The 17,157-nt window shown below is 37.2% G+C and overlaps 1 protein-coding gene and 4 pseudogenes across 1 annotated transcript; 2 read left to right on the top strand and 3 right to left on the bottom strand.

Moving 5' to 3' along the window:
* The first annotated feature begins 2,893 nt into the window (after window positions 1–2,893).
* Window positions 2,894–5,094, top strand: LOC116142070 (cytochrome P450 71D11-like). Its single transcript, XM_031427523.1, has 2 exons — window positions 2,894–3,843; window positions 4,275–5,094. The coding sequence occupies exons 1-2, from the start codon at window positions 2,941–2,943 to the stop codon at window positions 4,896–4,898; spliced, it is 1,527 nt and encodes a 508-aa protein (XP_031283383.1). The 5' UTR covers window positions 2,894–2,940; the 3' UTR covers window positions 4,899–5,094.
* On the bottom strand, window positions 4,920–5,913 carry LOC116142036 (annotated as a pseudogene).
* Window positions 5,914–6,329: 416 nt separating this feature from the next.
* On the top strand, window positions 6,330–12,134 carry LOC116142035 (annotated as a pseudogene).
* A 120-nt stretch (window positions 12,135–12,254) lies between these two features.
* LOC116142034 lies at window positions 12,255–13,249 on the bottom strand (annotated as a pseudogene).
* A 2,766-nt stretch (window positions 13,250–16,015) lies between these two features.
* Window positions 16,016–16,706, bottom strand: LOC116142005 (annotated as a pseudogene).
* Between the last annotated feature and the right edge of the window lie 451 nt (window positions 16,707–17,157).

Raw genomic sequence — 17,157 nt, 5'->3', positions numbered from 1 at the left:
CGGCGGTGAAATGAAGCTCTCAAGTAGGAGCTTCAGGTGTGAAGGTGTAATGTAGTCTCCTTTGTGAGAGGACTGGCCTCTGTTTATATAGTGACTGTCTAGTCTCCCAATCTTGGTAGGAGTAGGAATCCTAATGTGACTCTGATGCAAACCCTAGAAGAATTTGGGCCGTATTAAGCTGTCTTTCTAGTGTTCGGTTAGGAAAGTGATTCTGATCAGGAAAGTAACTTCGAGTAGGAAAGTGATCAGGAACAGGAAAGTGACTTCGAATAGGAGATTGAACAGGAACAGGAAAATGATCAATGGGGGGCTGTGGGCCTTGAACTTGTCTATTGGCCCAGGAGGTGAGTTGGAATTGGAGGGCCCATGCCCAGATGGTTTGGATCGGCCGTATCTCGTATCAAATGGGACTAATCTGGCTTGGGCCTTTTTAGGACTAGGTCTGGTCTTTTCTTCACTAGTGGTCATGTTTCCCTATTTGGGCCAAAGACGATTTTTTGCCCTAACAAGAACCGTTGACATATCAACAAAATTCTACATGTACAAGGTTCCGGGGTTGTATATGAGCCAAGCTGAGTTAAGTATTTATCGGCTCGAGCTAGGCTCATGAGCTACAGTAGCGAGTTCGAGCTAGAGCTCAAACTCGACAGCCAAAATGAATACTCGAGCTTGAGCTCGAGCCTACTGAAGCTCGACAGCTGCTCGAGTATCTGCTTTCACTTGTTGCTACCCTACTATTAATGGGGCTTGTAAAGCATTTTAATAAAAGGGTGAACCATGGCCTTAATCATCCATGGTAAACCAAGAAAAAGAATGAAAGAGAGAAGAAAGAATGAGGGGAGGGAAAAAAAAAAAAAAAGCAAGAAAGGAAGAGGAAAAAAGGGAAGAGAATGGAAGGAGGAGGAAATCTGGAGAAATATGAAAAAATAAAAGATGAAGAGGTGGGACGAGAGAGAGAGAGAGAGAGAGAGAGAGAGAGAGAGAGGGGGGGGGGGGGGGGGGGGGGGGGGGGGAGGGCGGCGGGAAAGAGAGAGAAGAGATAAGGGATAAAATATTTTTTTATTTATGTTTCATTTAATGTTTTATACTCACTCATTTACTCCTGTGTTGCCACAATTTTTCCAGCCCATCAAAATGGTTCTTTATTTGCTTTTTTTTTTTTGTAGGGTGTGTTTATTATTTTTTAAAATGATTGCATAATTTTTTTCTTAAATTTTCTCTTATAACTAATATGGTATTTCATATGGGTTTGTAATAGGATTTACTTAATAAATTATAATTGATTAATCATAAACTATCATATTAAAATTATAAAAAAAAATTTATGAGATATGATAATTCAGAATTGATCAGTTTGTGATAAGACTTATCTTATAAATTATAATTAATTAACTATGAAGTGTCATATCATAATTATAAAAAAAATTTACGAGAAAAAGTTGATATTACTCGTATTGGATCCTGACCTTTTTTCCGAACGGCTTGGCCTGAAAAAACTGAAAGCCGAGTCAATCTGTTTTGAGTCGAGTACGACCGGCTCGGCTCGGCTAATACCTTTTACACAGTCAATGTCTGCAGATTTTTTTGTTTGAAAAATAGAGAGTAGCAGCGTTACATAAAAATATTATATTATACAATATAATATTTGTTGGGTTCTAATTTTGAGAATATACGGAGCTGATTGAGTGCCGTGCACGCCAGTGTCTGTTGACTTGTACATCTTCTTATATAATTTCCAACCTTTCTGATTGGAGCTGTTGATAGTGAGAACATGGCCTCTGATTTGTTTCATATTTTTAATTATCTTGAAATGTAATGAAATTACAAAATTAAATGGATGTAAATTATTGAAATTAATGGTTAGTTTGTTTTGTTATTTTAAATAAAATTTTTGAAATAATATTAAGAATTTAAATTAGATTATTATTACGAGAATAAGATTTAAATAATAAAATGTTTGTTAGAGTGTTTTAACCTTATTATTTATAATGAATAAATTATTAAATATTTGTTTGATGTATTTTTTATAAATAATTTATTAATATAATATTATGATACATTTTGTTGAAACAATTTATTATTATAACCTAAAAATTTAACAATTCACATTTTAATAATATTAAACATTTGATTGATAATTTTATAATCACTAAATATTAAAAAAAACTCATATTAATTTTAAGTATTAATTTAACTATTTAAAAATACCACATTAATACATATATAAAGAAACTACTAACTATAAATCCTTAAAATATTTTGAATACATATACTTCATTAACAACTACGACCTAATTATATATGCTTTCTACAATTCAGTCGTTATATTATACGTAAGGTCTTTATGTTGTCTATATGTGAAAGAAGGAGGGAGTTGTGCGCCGGAATAGTTCAGATCAGAAGTTGCAGCGGTGGTTGGTGTTTGGAAGAAGAGGGACTGAAGAAATAAAGAAGAAAGAAGGGCAGATGGCAGGTGGAAGAGAGACTTATCACGGTGGTTAAGGGAGAGAGAGACTGAAGAAATAAAGAGGAGAAGAAGAAAGGAATAAAGGATGTAAACCCCACCAACATAAGATTGAAGAAGAAAGGAATAAAGGATGTCAAATATGGCAGGAGTAGTATTTATTGAATGCAGCTTTTTAAGTAATAAAACAAACACATATGTGAAAAGTTGTATCCCAAATACTATATCCCATCATATTTGTTTCATATTTTTTTATGCTTGGGAACAGATACGTGGACATTCGGACAAATGGCATGATGAAGATACAGTGAAGCCGTAGATAATGCTATGTTTTCGAATTATCTTGAAATGTAATGAAATCAAAAATTATATGGATGTGAATTATTGAAATTAATATCATCCTTGGAGTATAAAATGAATTTAAAAAGGGTCAACAAGGCGCATTAATCCCCATCCTCTCATTCTTCTTTTCTCTCATGGATTTGATATTTCCCACCTTCTCAATCCTTCTCACCTCTCTTCTCTTTCTCTTAATGGTTCTGAAAATAGGGACGAGATACAAAACCGTTGACAAAACTTTGCATTTGCCTCCAGGGCCCTCAAGATTACCTCTCATCGGAAACTTGCACCAGCTCGGAGGCTCTCTACCCCATCACAGATTAAGAGACTTGGCCAAGAAATATGGACCATTTATGCACCTACAGCTCGGGGAAGTTTCCACGGTGGTTGTTTCATCGCCGGAGTATGCCAGAGAAGTTATGAAAACCCATGATATAAACTTTGCATCAAGGCCTCAAATGCTGGCAGCAAATATCATGTCTTATGATTCTACTGATATAATCTTTGCACCATATGGTGATTCTTGGAGACAATTGCGAAAAATTTGCATGTTGGAGCTTTTCAGCGCGAAAAGAGTCCTGTCTTTCCGATCAATTAGAGAGGAAGAGGTGGCCTGTCTCATTGATTGGATTGCTTCAAAAGCGGGATCACCAATCGACCTTACAGAGAAAATTATCTCACTGATTTATAGTATCACTTCCAGGGCAGCCTTTGGCAGCAAATCCGAAGATCAGGAATTATTTATATCAGTGATGGAAGAATTTGTAAAAGTGTCGGCAGGTTTTAATATTTCAGATCTATTTCCTTCCATTAATTTTCTCCAATGGATCACTGGAATCAAGTCTCAGGTAGAGAAGCTGCATCAAGAAGCTGATAGAATAGTTGAAAAAATTATAAATGACCACAAGAAGAGACGGCAAACGTTAAACATCGACAAGAGTGGGGAAACTGAAGATCTGGTTGATGTCCTCTTGAAAGTTCAACAGCATGGTGATCTTGAATTTCCCTTAACTATGGACAACATTAAAGCAGTGGTCTCGGTAAGTACTTCTTGCATATTAGTTACTGCGTAGTATAACTAAACTTAATTCAGACATTGACAAAGACCAAAAAACTGGTACTCAACCATAATAATTTGTCTCTAATTAGATTTGTAGGCCACTCAATACCAACCACCAAAGACTTGGGAAACTTGCCACTTTGTATTTGCACCTCACCCATTGGCTTTACATGTAGAATCATTTAGATCTACGGTTGTGATGTTAGAAGACTCTTGACATATCACGAGAGGTCTAGACCTGTCCACGGCCAATGTCACACTGTGTGCTGATAGATATATATTTTTTTTCTTTTTGGTTTAAATTTCCTGATTTGAGAAAGAGTTATATTTAACACTAAGATGTGAAAGCATATGTTGAGTAAACAGAAATTTGTCCTTGAGCTGAGATCTTTTCATAAATCCTCTTTTCAGGACATTTTTGGTGCTGGTGGAGAGACAGCTGCTACTACTATAGATTGGGCAATGTGTGAAATGATGAAAAATACAAGAGTGCTGGAGAAGGCACAAGCTGAGGTGAGGGAAGTCTTCAATAGAAAAGGCAAGATCGATGAAACAAGCATCGCCGAAATGAAATTCTTGCAGCTAGTAGTAAAAGAGACTTTGAGACTACATCCTCCGGGGCCTTTGTTAATTCCAAGAGAATGTAGAGAGAAATGTATGATTAATGGATTCGACATACCCATCAAAACTAGAGTCATTGTTAACGCATGGGCGATAGGAAGAGATCCAGAATATTGGAGTGAACCAGAGATCTTCAATCCAGAGAGGTTCCTTAACCATTCTGTGGACTACAAGGGGACCAGTTTTGAGTACATTCCATTTGGTGCCGGTCGGAGAATATGCCCAGGAATGTCATTTGGTTTAGCTAATGTTGAACTTCCTCTCGCGATGTTTCTGTACCATTTTGATTGGAAACTTCCCAGTGGGATGAAGAATGACGATTTGGACATGACAGAGACCTTTGGTTTAACAGTTGGAAGAAAAGAAAACCTGCAAATTATTCCCATTCCTTATCATCCTCTACCTTCTTCATAAGAACAAAAAAAAGTATAACAGTTAGATATATATATATTTCACACTCTTCATCACATCTTCATGCAAAACATCCCCCACAACATCACTACATTCATCAAAAACTATGCTTTCTTTGGCCCCCAAGGCCTTTTTCACCTCTTCAATTTGTAAAAGCGTTGTCACCAAACTTGTTTGATAAGGAATCTGCTTAGTGTAATCATACCATTTCTTGCATTTGTTGCCTCACTCCAATTCCCCATTTTAACTAACTTAACTGCCTCCCATTGAGCCTTTTCAATTTCACTCTTTTGCCTCTCATTGATCAAACCTGAAAAATAAGCATTTAAAGCGTGAGTTGTGATTTGGGTTTCTGGGTCTGTTAATCCATTCCCAATTGCAACTCCTTGCAAGTTCACTCTTTTTGTCTCTGGCAAGTTCAGATTCTTCTTCAAAGTGTAGTACCCAATTGCAGGAACATACTTTCCTGCATAACTTTCCCCAGTAAAATAAACCGGTCTAGTTTTAAACAAGGGATCAGATTCAAGAAACCCAGAAATCGCTATGAAAAGATGCTTAGCAACGGAAAATTGATCTCTTGGGATTTCTTCTTCAGTTGCAGCAAAACTAAATCCGGTTCCAATGGGATTATCAACAAAAAGAAGGCCAAAGATGCGGTTCCAAGAGCCTGAATTGGGTTCAAGGCCAAGGTGTTCGACGTTTTGCGTGTGAGAAAAGTTGACCCGCCAAGGGCCGAGTTCAAGAAAGTTACCAATCATGGATGAGCTGCCCAGGCCGCCCTGGAGCCAAATGAGAAGTGGGGTTTGAGAGAGGGGTGAAGTGGGTGTTTGTGCTTCATAGGTGGTGTAGAAAATGGCTGAGCCAGTGGTGGAGTTCACCGGAAGGTAACCGGACCTGGTAGGAAAGGCTTGTTTGGGAAGGAGAAAAGCGGGTGATGAGCATGAATTCTGGTGAAGAAGAGCAAAAAGAGAAACTGCAAGTTAGTAATGATGAGTATCTTGCTATTTCACATGCCCATCATTTTCTTTTACCAAGTGCTTTACCATCTAAGTGTTTGCATTTTAAAAATATTCTTTGTATTCTCAAAATTACAAAAAATCTACTAAGTATCTCTAAATTCACAAAGGATAACAATGTGACTCTGGAATTTGATTCTAATTGTTGTGTTGTAAAGGACAAGTCCACGACAGAGGGGAGGTTGTATCAACTCAACATTCCATCTGCTCAATCCGAATCAGTTCTTCTACTTTTATTGCTACTGCAAACTCTGAGTCAGAAAAGAATTTGTTTGATTCTGGTTGTATATCTAGGACTATCTTGCCATATCAATTTTCTTCAAACACTACCCCTTCTACATTCACAACTTGTTCACCGAATAATCAGTCTAATCAGTCTATCATTAAAGTGTCTCCTACAACTTCTTTTAACTCTAATATGAATCTGATGCGTCTTTGTCTACTTCAGCTCTGCATGATGATTGCAAACATTTCACTCCTGATTTGCATTGTCTTGCTGTAAATAGACATTGCCATGATCATATGATTTGGCATAAGCGGTCGGGTCACCCTCATGCATCTGTTTTGAACAAAATTCTGTCCAATTAAAATCTGTTTCCAGTTCAAGTTGTCAAAGCACGGAAGTTCCTAATTCCTCCACTACGTCATTTTGTGATCTTGAATTTGAAAAATGTTACAGTTACCGACTGGTGTGTACCGATTTTGTGCACCGAATGACGTGGCAAAATCTTGGCCGTTGATTAATATTAACTGATAATAAATAAACGGTCAGGATTGTGCCACGTCATTCGGTACACAAAATCGGTACACACCAGTCGGTAACTGTAGCATTACTCCTTGAATTTCCCTTAACCATGGCCGACATCAAAGTAGTGGTCTCGGTAAGTGAAACTAAAACTTCAATTAAGTCAAATCAATTAGTTTAAACTCCTTAATCTTGTTTCTCTTTCCATTTACTTTGTTTGATGTTTTCTTTTTAAGCCAATATTTTCCATGTGAGCACAATTTGACCAACGGTCATACTACTTGAGCTATATGCTCACTTGATTAGGCTGCCCAATTGATACTGACATTGACAAAGACAAAAGGTCTGGTCAATCATCAGATTATTAGGCCACACAATACCAAACGCCTAACACTCCCAAAAGGACACTTTGCCAGCTTCGTATTTTTGCTCGGCACCCACTAGCCTTAAATTCATAGCTTAAAGCAGCGGTGATGGTGAAATCTGGAAATCGTATTTAGGGGACCAAAGTTAAGAGTTGGGAAAATAATGGAGCAAAGAGAATATGTAGATTTTAAGCGGTAAAATTGATACATTTTAAAAGTAAAAATTTGTCCTTGAGCTGAGATCTGTTCATAAATCCTCTTTTCAGGACATTTTTGGTGCTGGTAGTGCGACAGCTGCTACAACAATAGATTGGGCAATGTGCGAAATGATGAGAAATACAAGAGTGCTAGAGAAGGCACAAGCTGAGGTGAGAAAAGTCATTGTTAATGCATGGGCAATAGGAAGAGATCCAGAATATTGGAGTGAACCCGAGATCTTCAATCCAGAGGTTCCTTAATCATTCGGTTGACCACAAGCGGACCAGTTTTGAGTACATCCCATTTGGTGCCGGTAGAAGAGTGCCCAGGAATGTCATTTGGTCTAGCTAACGTTGAGCTTCCTCTTGCGATGTTTCTCTACCATTTTGATTGGAAACTTCCCAGTGAGATAAGAAGAAGATTTCGACATGACCGAGGCCTTTGGTATAACAGTTGCAAGAAAAGACAACCTGCGCATTATTCCCATTCCTTATCATCCTCCACCTTCTTCATAAGCCAAAAAAAAAAAAAAAAAAAAAAAAAAAAAAAAAAACTGATCTATTATTCATAAATATTTCACAGTGGTAAAAGATGGGGATTCATAAATCTCAGTGTAAAGTTTAGACTTGGTATGACTGAGGAACTAATGTGACATTGTGAAGATCTAACAGAGCATTTACATTTTGCTTTGGTGTTGAAATTGTATATTTCTTCTGATGTTCAATATCTCAACTTCCTCATAATATGGTCCAATACAGAGAGTTTTTCTTTATAAATTCTGTATTTGGCCTGCCCACAATAATCAATTTAAAGGTCTGCTTTCTTAGTCCCAATTTAGAGATAAAAGAATTTGAATCCCCTCCTAATTCAAGTGTTTCTTAAATTTTTAAGCATCTTGTGATATGTGTTCATTATTCTTCAACATGTGTGGTGAATCAATCTTCACTGAAGGGGACTAATTTTGAATAAATCTCAGTGTAAAGTTCAGATTGTTTATGACAGAATGAACTTTACAGTTGAATTGAGCAGGCCCAATACAGAATTTAGCATCAAAATTCTAGAATACAGTTTTGGGTACTTGATACAATTGCCCTGGTCGTTTGTGTGCAGCCAGTAATTTTATCAAACACTTGTTGGACAAGCAGTAAAGCATCTCATAAAATTAATACACAGTGCAAATAAGATTGACCTATAGAAATAAGCAACCGACCGCAACAAAAAATTAACAGTTTTATCAAATATATTAATATTTTGTTTTAAACAAAGTTGTCATGATCTTCATGGTTGGGAGATTTAATAATCCTATTTTATGGCATGTGATTGTTGCTTGATATATATATATATATATAGTGACTAGGGTCCTTAGGTTAGTTTGGGTGTATCTCAACTAATCCTCAAAACCCTAAAATTAACGACCGAGTAAACTCTCTAGTGACCACCCCTATTAGTAATCGAGAAGAATCGAACTCAAAACCTGTTAAGTAATACACTTAATAGTCTCTATCGCTCCACCTCAAAATGGTTAATTGCTTGAAATGTTGTTATCTTCTTTGTTTTGGATTTTGGTGGACACGCTATAAAGCATCTCATAAAATTAATACACAATGCGAATAAGATTGACCTATAGAAATAAGCAAACAACTTAGAGATGGCAATGGGCTGGGCAGGCTGGGACCGAGTACACCTTGGCCTAAGCGTAGGCCTGACCCCATGACCCTAGCTTGGGCCTGTTGCAGGGATATCGGGTAATGCCCAGGCTTGGCCCAATGGGCTTTTTGTGACTCCTAGTCCTAGCCCATGTTAATTTCTATAATTTATTTTCTCATGGACAATCTTTGATATACTTTTCTTTGTCATTCATATTAACTTAATTAATAGTATCTCTTGCTTTAATCACCATACTTTTTATGTGTATAGATTAATATGGTGGACAAGGGATCTTGGGTTTGACTGAAATCACAATTGATTGTTATCATAAATTCATTTCAAAATCATAATCAAATAAAATAAAATTTTAATTTTTTTAAATGAAAAAAACTCGAGCTGGGTCGAGCCTGACAATGGTTGTCTAAGGGTCGGGCCCTAAAACCATACCCAGGCTTGTGCCCATCCCCACATACAGCGGCTAATGCTCGGCTCGTACGGGCCGGGCTAGGTACTCGGAAATTTGGGTACAATTGTGATCTCTAAACCAACCGCAACAAGAAATAAACAACTTTAAATGGTTACGTCTCTAGTGATACCTATTTATCTTAACTTTGTGTTTGAGGATGCAATTTTGTGTATATTAATATTTTGTTTTAATCAAAGTTGTCATGATCTTCATGGTTGGGGGATTTAATAATCCTATTTTCTTCTCTTTCTATTAATGGTCCTTAAAATAGGGACGAGATCCAAAACCGTTGACAAAATTTTGCATTTGCCTCCAAGGCCCTCAAGATGGCCTCTCATCGAAAACTTGTGCCAGCTGGGAGGCTCTCTACCCCATCACAAATTAAGACACTTGGCCAAGAAATATGGATCATTTATGCACCTATAGCTCGGGGAAGTTTACACGGTGGTTGTTTCGTCGCTGAAGTATGCCAGAGAAGTTATGAAAACGCATGATATAAACTTTCCATCAAGGCCTCAAATGCTGGCAAAAAATATCATGTCTTATGATTCTACTGATATAATCTTTGCACCATATGGTGATTCTGGGAGACAATTGCAAAAAATTTGCATGTTGGAGCTTTTCAGCGTGAGAAGAGTCATATCTTTTCGATCAATTAGAGAGGAAGAGGTGGCTACCACTCTGTTGTAATTTCAAGGTGGTTAACTTTGCTTTGCCAATGTTAAGAGTGTTTATGGATTGAATGTAGACAATAGGCAACGCTAATATAATGTGAAGCAAATGAATTGAAGCTGAAAAATTGTTCTTATTTCTTTCATCCACAACAAGTTATTTATACATTTTTGAGATAACCTAAGCTAGATGCAAAGATCAAGGGCTGTTACAGCTAAAAAATCATAAACAAATTATAGCTAAAATCAGGCGCTCCTTAAGTTAAAAGGTATTTAAAAGGGTCAACAAGGCGCATTAATCCCCATCCTTTCATCTTTCTTTTCTCTCATGGATTTGTATTTCCCACCTTCTCAATCCTTCCCCTCTCTCTCTCTTTCTCTTAATGGTTCTGAAATAGGGACGAGATACAAAACCGTTGACAAAACTTTGCATTTGCCTCCAGGGCCCTCAAGATTACCTCTCTCGGAAACTTGCACCAGTCGGAGGCTCTCCCCATCACAGATTAAGAGACTTGGCAAGAAAATGGACCATTTATGCACCTACACTCGGGGAAGTTTCCACGGTGGTTGTTTCATCGCCGGATATGCCAGAGAAGTTATGAAAACCCATGTATAAACTTTGCATCAAGGCCTCAAATGCAGCAGCAAATATCATGTCTTATGATTCATCTGATATAATCTTTGCACCATATGGTGATTCTTGGAGCACATTGCGAAAAATTTGCATGTTGGAGCTTTTCAGCGCGAAAGAGTCCTGTCTTTCCGATCAATTAGAGAGGAAGAGTGTGCCTGTCTCATTGATTGGATTGCTCAAAAGCGGGATCACCATCGACCTTACAGAGAAAATTATCTCACTGATTTATAGATCACTTCCAGGGCAGCCTTTGGCAGCAAATCCGAAATCAGGAATATTTATATCAGTGATGGAAGATTTGTAAAAGTGTCGGCAGGTTTTAATATTTCAGATCTTTTTCCTTCCATTAATTTTTCCCATGGATCACTGGAATCAAGTCTCAGGTAGAGAAGCGCATCAAGAAGCTGATAAATAGTTGAAAAAATTATAAATGACCACAAGAAGAGACGGCAAACGTTAACATCGACAAGAGTGGGAAGCTGAAGATCTGGTTGATGTCCTCTTGAAAGTTCAACAGCATGGGTATCTTGAATTTCCCTTAACTATGGACAACATTAAAGCAGTGGTCTCGGTAAGTACTTCTTGCATATTAGTTACTGCGTAGTAATATAAACTTAATTCAGACATTGACAAAGACAAACTGGTACTCAACCATAATAATTTGTCTCTAATTAATTTGTGAGCCACTCAATACCAACCACCAAAGACTTGGGAAACTTGCCACTTTGTTATTGCACCTCACCCATTGGCTTTACATGTAGAGTCATTTAGATCTACGGTTGTGATGTTAGAAGACTCTTGACATTCACGAGAGGTCTAGACCTGTCCACGGCCAATGTCACACTGTGTGCTGATAGATATATTTTTTTTTTCTTTTTGTTTAATTTCCTGATTTGAGAAAGAGTTATATTTAACACTAAGATGTGAAAGCATATGTTTGTAAACAGAGTTTGTCCTTGGCTGAGATCTTTTCATAAATCCTCTTTTCAGGACATTTTTGTGGCTGTGGAGACAGCTGCTACTACTATAGATGGGCAATGTGTGAAATGATGAAAAATACAAGAGTGCTGGAGAAGGCACAAGCTGAGGTGAGGGATTCTACATAGAAAAGGCAAGATCGATGAAACAAGCGTCGCCGAAATGAATTCTTGCAGCTAGTAGTAAAAGAGACTTTGAGACTACATCCTCCGGGCCTTTGTTAATTCCAAGAGAATGTAGAGGAAATGTATGATTAATGGATTCGACATACCCATCAAAACTAGAGTCATTGTTAACGCATGGGCGATAGGAAGAGATCCAGAATATTGGAGTAACCAGAGATCTTCAATCCAGAGAGGTTCCTTAACCTATCTGTGGACTACAAGGGGACCAGTTTTGAGTACATTCCATTTGGTGCCGGTCGGAGATATGCCCAGGAATGTCATTTGTTTAGCTAATGTTGAACTTCCTCTCGCGATGTTTCTGTACCATTTTGATTGGAAACTTCCCAGTGGATGAAGAATGACATTTGGACATGACAGAACCTTTGGTTTAACAGTTGGAAGAAAGAAAACCTGCAAATTATTCCCATTCCTTATCATCCTCTACCTTCTTCATAGAACAAAAAAAAGTGTACAGTTAGATATATATATATTTCACACTCTTCATCACATCTTCATGCAAAACATCCCCCACAACATCACTACATTCATCAAAAACTGCTTTCTTTGGCCCCCAAGGCCTTTTTCACCTCTTCAATTTGTAAAAGCGTTGTCACCAAACTTTTTTATAAGGAATCTGCTTAGTGTAATCATACCATTTCTTGCATTTGTTGCCTCACTCCAATTCCCATTTAACTAACTTAACTGCCTCCCATTGAGCCTTTCAATTTCACTCTTTTGCCTCTCATTGATCAAACCTGAAAATAAGCTTTTAAAGCGTGAGTTGTGATTTGGGTTTCTGGGTCTGTTAATCCATTCCCAATTGCAACTCCTTGCAAGTTCACTCTTTTTGTCTCTGGCAAGTTCAGATTCTTCTTCAAAGTGTAGTACCCAATTGCAGGAACATACTTTCCTCATAACTTTCCCCAGTAAAAATAAACCGGTCTAGTTTTAAACAAGGGATCGATCAAGAAACCCAGAAATCGCTATGAAAAGATGCTTAGCAACGGAAAATTGATCTCTTGGGATTTCTTCTTCAGTTGCGCAAAACTAAATCCGGTTCCAATGGGATTATCAACAAAAAGAGCCAAAGATGCGTTCCAAGAGCCTGAATTAGTTAAGGCCAAGTGTTCGACGTTTTGCGTGTGAAAAAGTTGACCCGCCTAGGGCCGAGTTCAAGAAAGTTACCAATCATGGATGACCCCAGGCCCGCCCTGGAGCCAAATGAGAAGTGGGTTTGAGAAGAGGGTGAAGTGGTGTTTGTGCTTCATAGGTGTGAGAAAATGGCTGAGCCAGTGGTGGAGTTCACCGGAAGGTAACCGGACCTGGTGGGAAAGGCTTGTTGGGAAGGAAAAAGCGGGTATGAGCATGAATTCTGGTGAAGAAGAGCAAAAAGAGAAACTGCAAGTTAGTAATGATGAGTATCTTGCTATTTCACATGCCCACATTTTCTTTTACCAAGTGCTTTACCATCTAAGTGTTTGCATTTTAAAAATATTCTTTGAGTTCTCAAAATTACAAAAAATCTACTAAGTATCTCTAAATTCACAAAGTAAACATGTGACTCTGGATTTGATTCTAATTGTTGTGTTGTAAGGACAAGTCCCGACAGAGGGAGGTTGTATCAACTCAACATTCCATCTGCTCAATCCGAATCATTTCTTCTACTTTTATTGCTACTGCAAACTCTGGTCAGAAAAGAATTTGTTTGATTCTGGTTGTATATCTAGGACTATCTTGCCTATCAATGTTCTTCAAACATACCCCTTCTACATTCACAACTTGTTCACCGAATAATCAGTCTAATCAGTCTATCATATTGTCTCTACACCTTCTTATTAACTCTAATATGAATCTGATGCGTCTTTGTCTACTTCAGCTCTGCATGATGATTGCAACATTTCACTCCTGATTTGCATTGTCTTGCTGTAAATAGACATTGCCATATCATATGATTTGGCATAAGCGGTCGGGTCACCCTCATGCATCTGTTTTGAACAAAATTCTGTCCAATTAAAATCTGTTTCCAGTTCAAGTTGTCAAAGCACGGAAGTTCCTAATTCCTCCCTACGTCATTTTGTGATCTTGAATTTGAAAAATGTTACAGTTACCGACTGGTGTGTACCGATTTGTGCACCAATGACGTGGCAAAATCTTGGCCTTTATATATTACTGATAAAAATAAACGTCAGGATTGTGCCACGTCATTCGGTACACAAAATCGTACACACCATCGGTAATGTACATTACTCCTTGAATTCCCTTAACCATGGCCGACATCAAAGTAGTGGTCTCGGTAAGTGAAACTAAAACTTCAATTAAGTCAAATCATTAGTTTAAACTCCTTAATCTGTTTCTCTTTCCATTTACTTTGTTTGATGTTTTTTTTTTAAGCCAATATTTTCCATGTGAGCACAATTTGACCAACGGTCATACTACTGAGCATATGCTCACTTGATTAGGCTGCCCAATTGATACTGAACATTGACAAAGACAAAGGTCTGGTCAATCATCAGATTATTAGCCCCACAATACCAAACGCCTAACACTCCCAAAAGGACACTTTGCCAGCTTCGTATTTTGCTCGGCACCCACTAGCCTTAAATTCATAGCTAAAGCAGCGGTGATGGTGAAATCTGGAAATCGTATTTAGGGGACCAAATTAAGAGTTGGGAAAATATGGAGCAAAGAGAATATTAGATTTTAAGCGGTAAAATTGATACATTTTAAAAGTAAAAATTTGTCCTTGAGCTGAGATCTGTTCATAAATCCTCTTTTCAGGACTTTTTGGTGCTGGTGTGCGACAGCTGCTACAACAATAGATTGGGCAATGTGCGAAATGATAGAAATACAAGAGTGCTAGAGAAGGCACAAGCTGAGGTGAGAAAATCATTGTTAATGCATGGGCAATAGAGAGATCCAGAATATTGGAGTGAACCCGAGATCTTCAATCCAGAGGTTCCTTAATCATTCGGTTGACCACAACGGACCAGTTTTGAGTACATCCCATTTGGTGCCGTTAGAAGATGCCCAGGAATGTCATTTGGTCTCTGATTTGTTTCATATTTTTAATTATCTTGAAATGTAATGAAATTACAAAATTAAATGGATGTAAATTATTGAAATTAATGGTTAGTTTGTTTTGTTATTTTAAATAAAATTTTTGAAATAATATTAAGAATTTAAATTAGATTATTATTACGAGAATAAGATTTAAATAATAAAATGTTTGTTAGAGTGTTTTAACCTTATTATTTATAATGAATAAATTATTAAATATTTGTTTGATGTATTTTTTATAAATAATTTATTAATATAATATTATGATACATTTTGTTGAAACAATTTATTATTATAACCTAAAAATTTAACAATTCACATTTTAATAATATTAAACATTTGATTGATAATTTTATAATCACTAAATATTAAAAAAAACTCATATTAATTTTAAGTATTAATTTAACTATTTAAAAATACCACATTAATACATATATAAAGAAACTACTAACTATAAATCCTTAAAATATTTTGAATACATATACTTCATTAACAACTACGACCTAATTATATATGCTTTCTACAATTCAGTCGTTATATTATACGTAAGGTCTTTATGTTGTCTATATGTGAAAGAAGGAGGGAGTTGTGCGCCGGAATAGTTCAGATCAGAAGTTGCAGCGGTGGTTGGTGTTTGGAAGAAGAGGGACTGAAGAAATAAAGAAGAAAGAAGGGCAGATGGCAGGTGGAAGAGAGACTTATCACGGTGGTTAAGGGAGAGAGAGACTGAAGAAATAAAGAGGAGAAGAAGAAAGGAATAAAGGATGTAAACCCCACCAACATAAGATTGAAGAAGAAAGGAATAAAGGATGTCAAATATGGCAGGAGTAGTATTTATTGAATGCAGCTTTTTAAGTAATAAAACAAACACATATGTGAAAAGTTGTATCCCAAATACTATATCCCATCATATTTGTTTCATATTTTTTTATGCTTGGGAACAGATACGTGGACATTCGGACAAATGGCATGATGAAGATACAGTGAAGCCGTAGATAATGCTATGTTTTCGAATTATCTTGAAATGTAATGAAATCAAAAATTATATGGATGTGAATTATTGAAATTAATATCATCCTTAGANGACTAAGTCTGCAGTAATCTGCAGTTATTCCAACTGATTTTGACCTGGTCTTTTGGCACCTGATATGCCAACATTTCAACACTCCTCCTTGGCATCTAGTGACGAAGGACAGTGAGTATTGCTTTTCCGGTGTTGTCAAACTTCAATGCTAGTCCTTTCATGTCAGTCTCAAGGAAGAAATGTTTCCTCTTAACTGGTTCTGTTGTTGCAATATCTCTCAACTCCAGGGCTCTTTCCCAAAGGTTCTCCACCAGCTTCTTCTTTGTGGCTGAAATAATTTGGGCATTTTCTTCTACATATGTTGCCATGTCACTGATTGCTACATTAACTTTCTCAAGTGTAAGCCTTCCTCTCATATATGAGGATAGAGAATCCAGTTCATTGGTAGTTATGTACCATAATGGTGGAGAGCCAAGACTCTTTTTCTCCTTGGGTATTACTGTTGGCTCGCCTGGTTTCAGTGACGCACCATCAAGTAGTTTAGGGTCTTTTGGAAGCGAACATCTAGTAGTATCCAAATCTAACATGGTCATTCTCTGAGCCAAATGTGAGGAAACATTAGACAAACATGTTTTGCAGTATCTTCCGCTGTCGTAGCGATACATCTACGAGTCTTTTAGCTTCAGGAATAGCCTTGGTCTCCTTACTCAATCAGTCCTTGAGCACTCAAATTTGCAGCTCTATCGCTTTTACTCAGGCGATTACAAGTTCCTACAGCTCTGTGATTCACGTATTAAAGGAAGATATCAAAGAATCAATCGAAGCTCTTACTTTCATCACATTCATGTCTCCAGCTTCTGTTCCAGAGTTGGCAGACTCTCCTTCATCCCAATCAAGGGTACATGTTTTCCCTTTCATCTTGATACTCAACAATTCAGCACCATTAGGCATTTAGGTTCAAATATAGTGCATACATTATTCTTGAACTCTTAATAATAATCTTTTTCAAGCATTTGACCAACACTTAAAAGGTTTTGGTTGAGGTTGGGCACATACAAAACATCAGAGATCAAATTGACACCCTTGCGTGTTGTAACAACAATTGTGCATTTTCCCTCTACTTGCATAAGATCTCCTTTGCCAATTTTTACAGTGGAGATGTAAGAATCAGAGACTGAATTCTAGATTACTGTTTTTGCCTTGGATCTTTTGGTCTTTTCCTTAATGTTGGCTTTGATTTGAGCTAGAGTTGGATCTCTGGGAAGTGGAGGAACAAGTCTATCTTCAGCTATAACTT

Source organism: Pistacia vera, unplaced genomic scaffold (assembly GCF_008641045.1).
Source record: "Pistacia vera cultivar Batoury unplaced genomic scaffold, PisVer_v2 Contig404, whole genome shotgun sequence".
NCBI classification, from domain to species: domain Eukaryota; kingdom Viridiplantae; phylum Streptophyta; class Magnoliopsida; order Sapindales; family Anacardiaceae; genus Pistacia; species Pistacia vera.
This window is presented reverse-complemented; position numbering and strand designations above follow the sequence as displayed.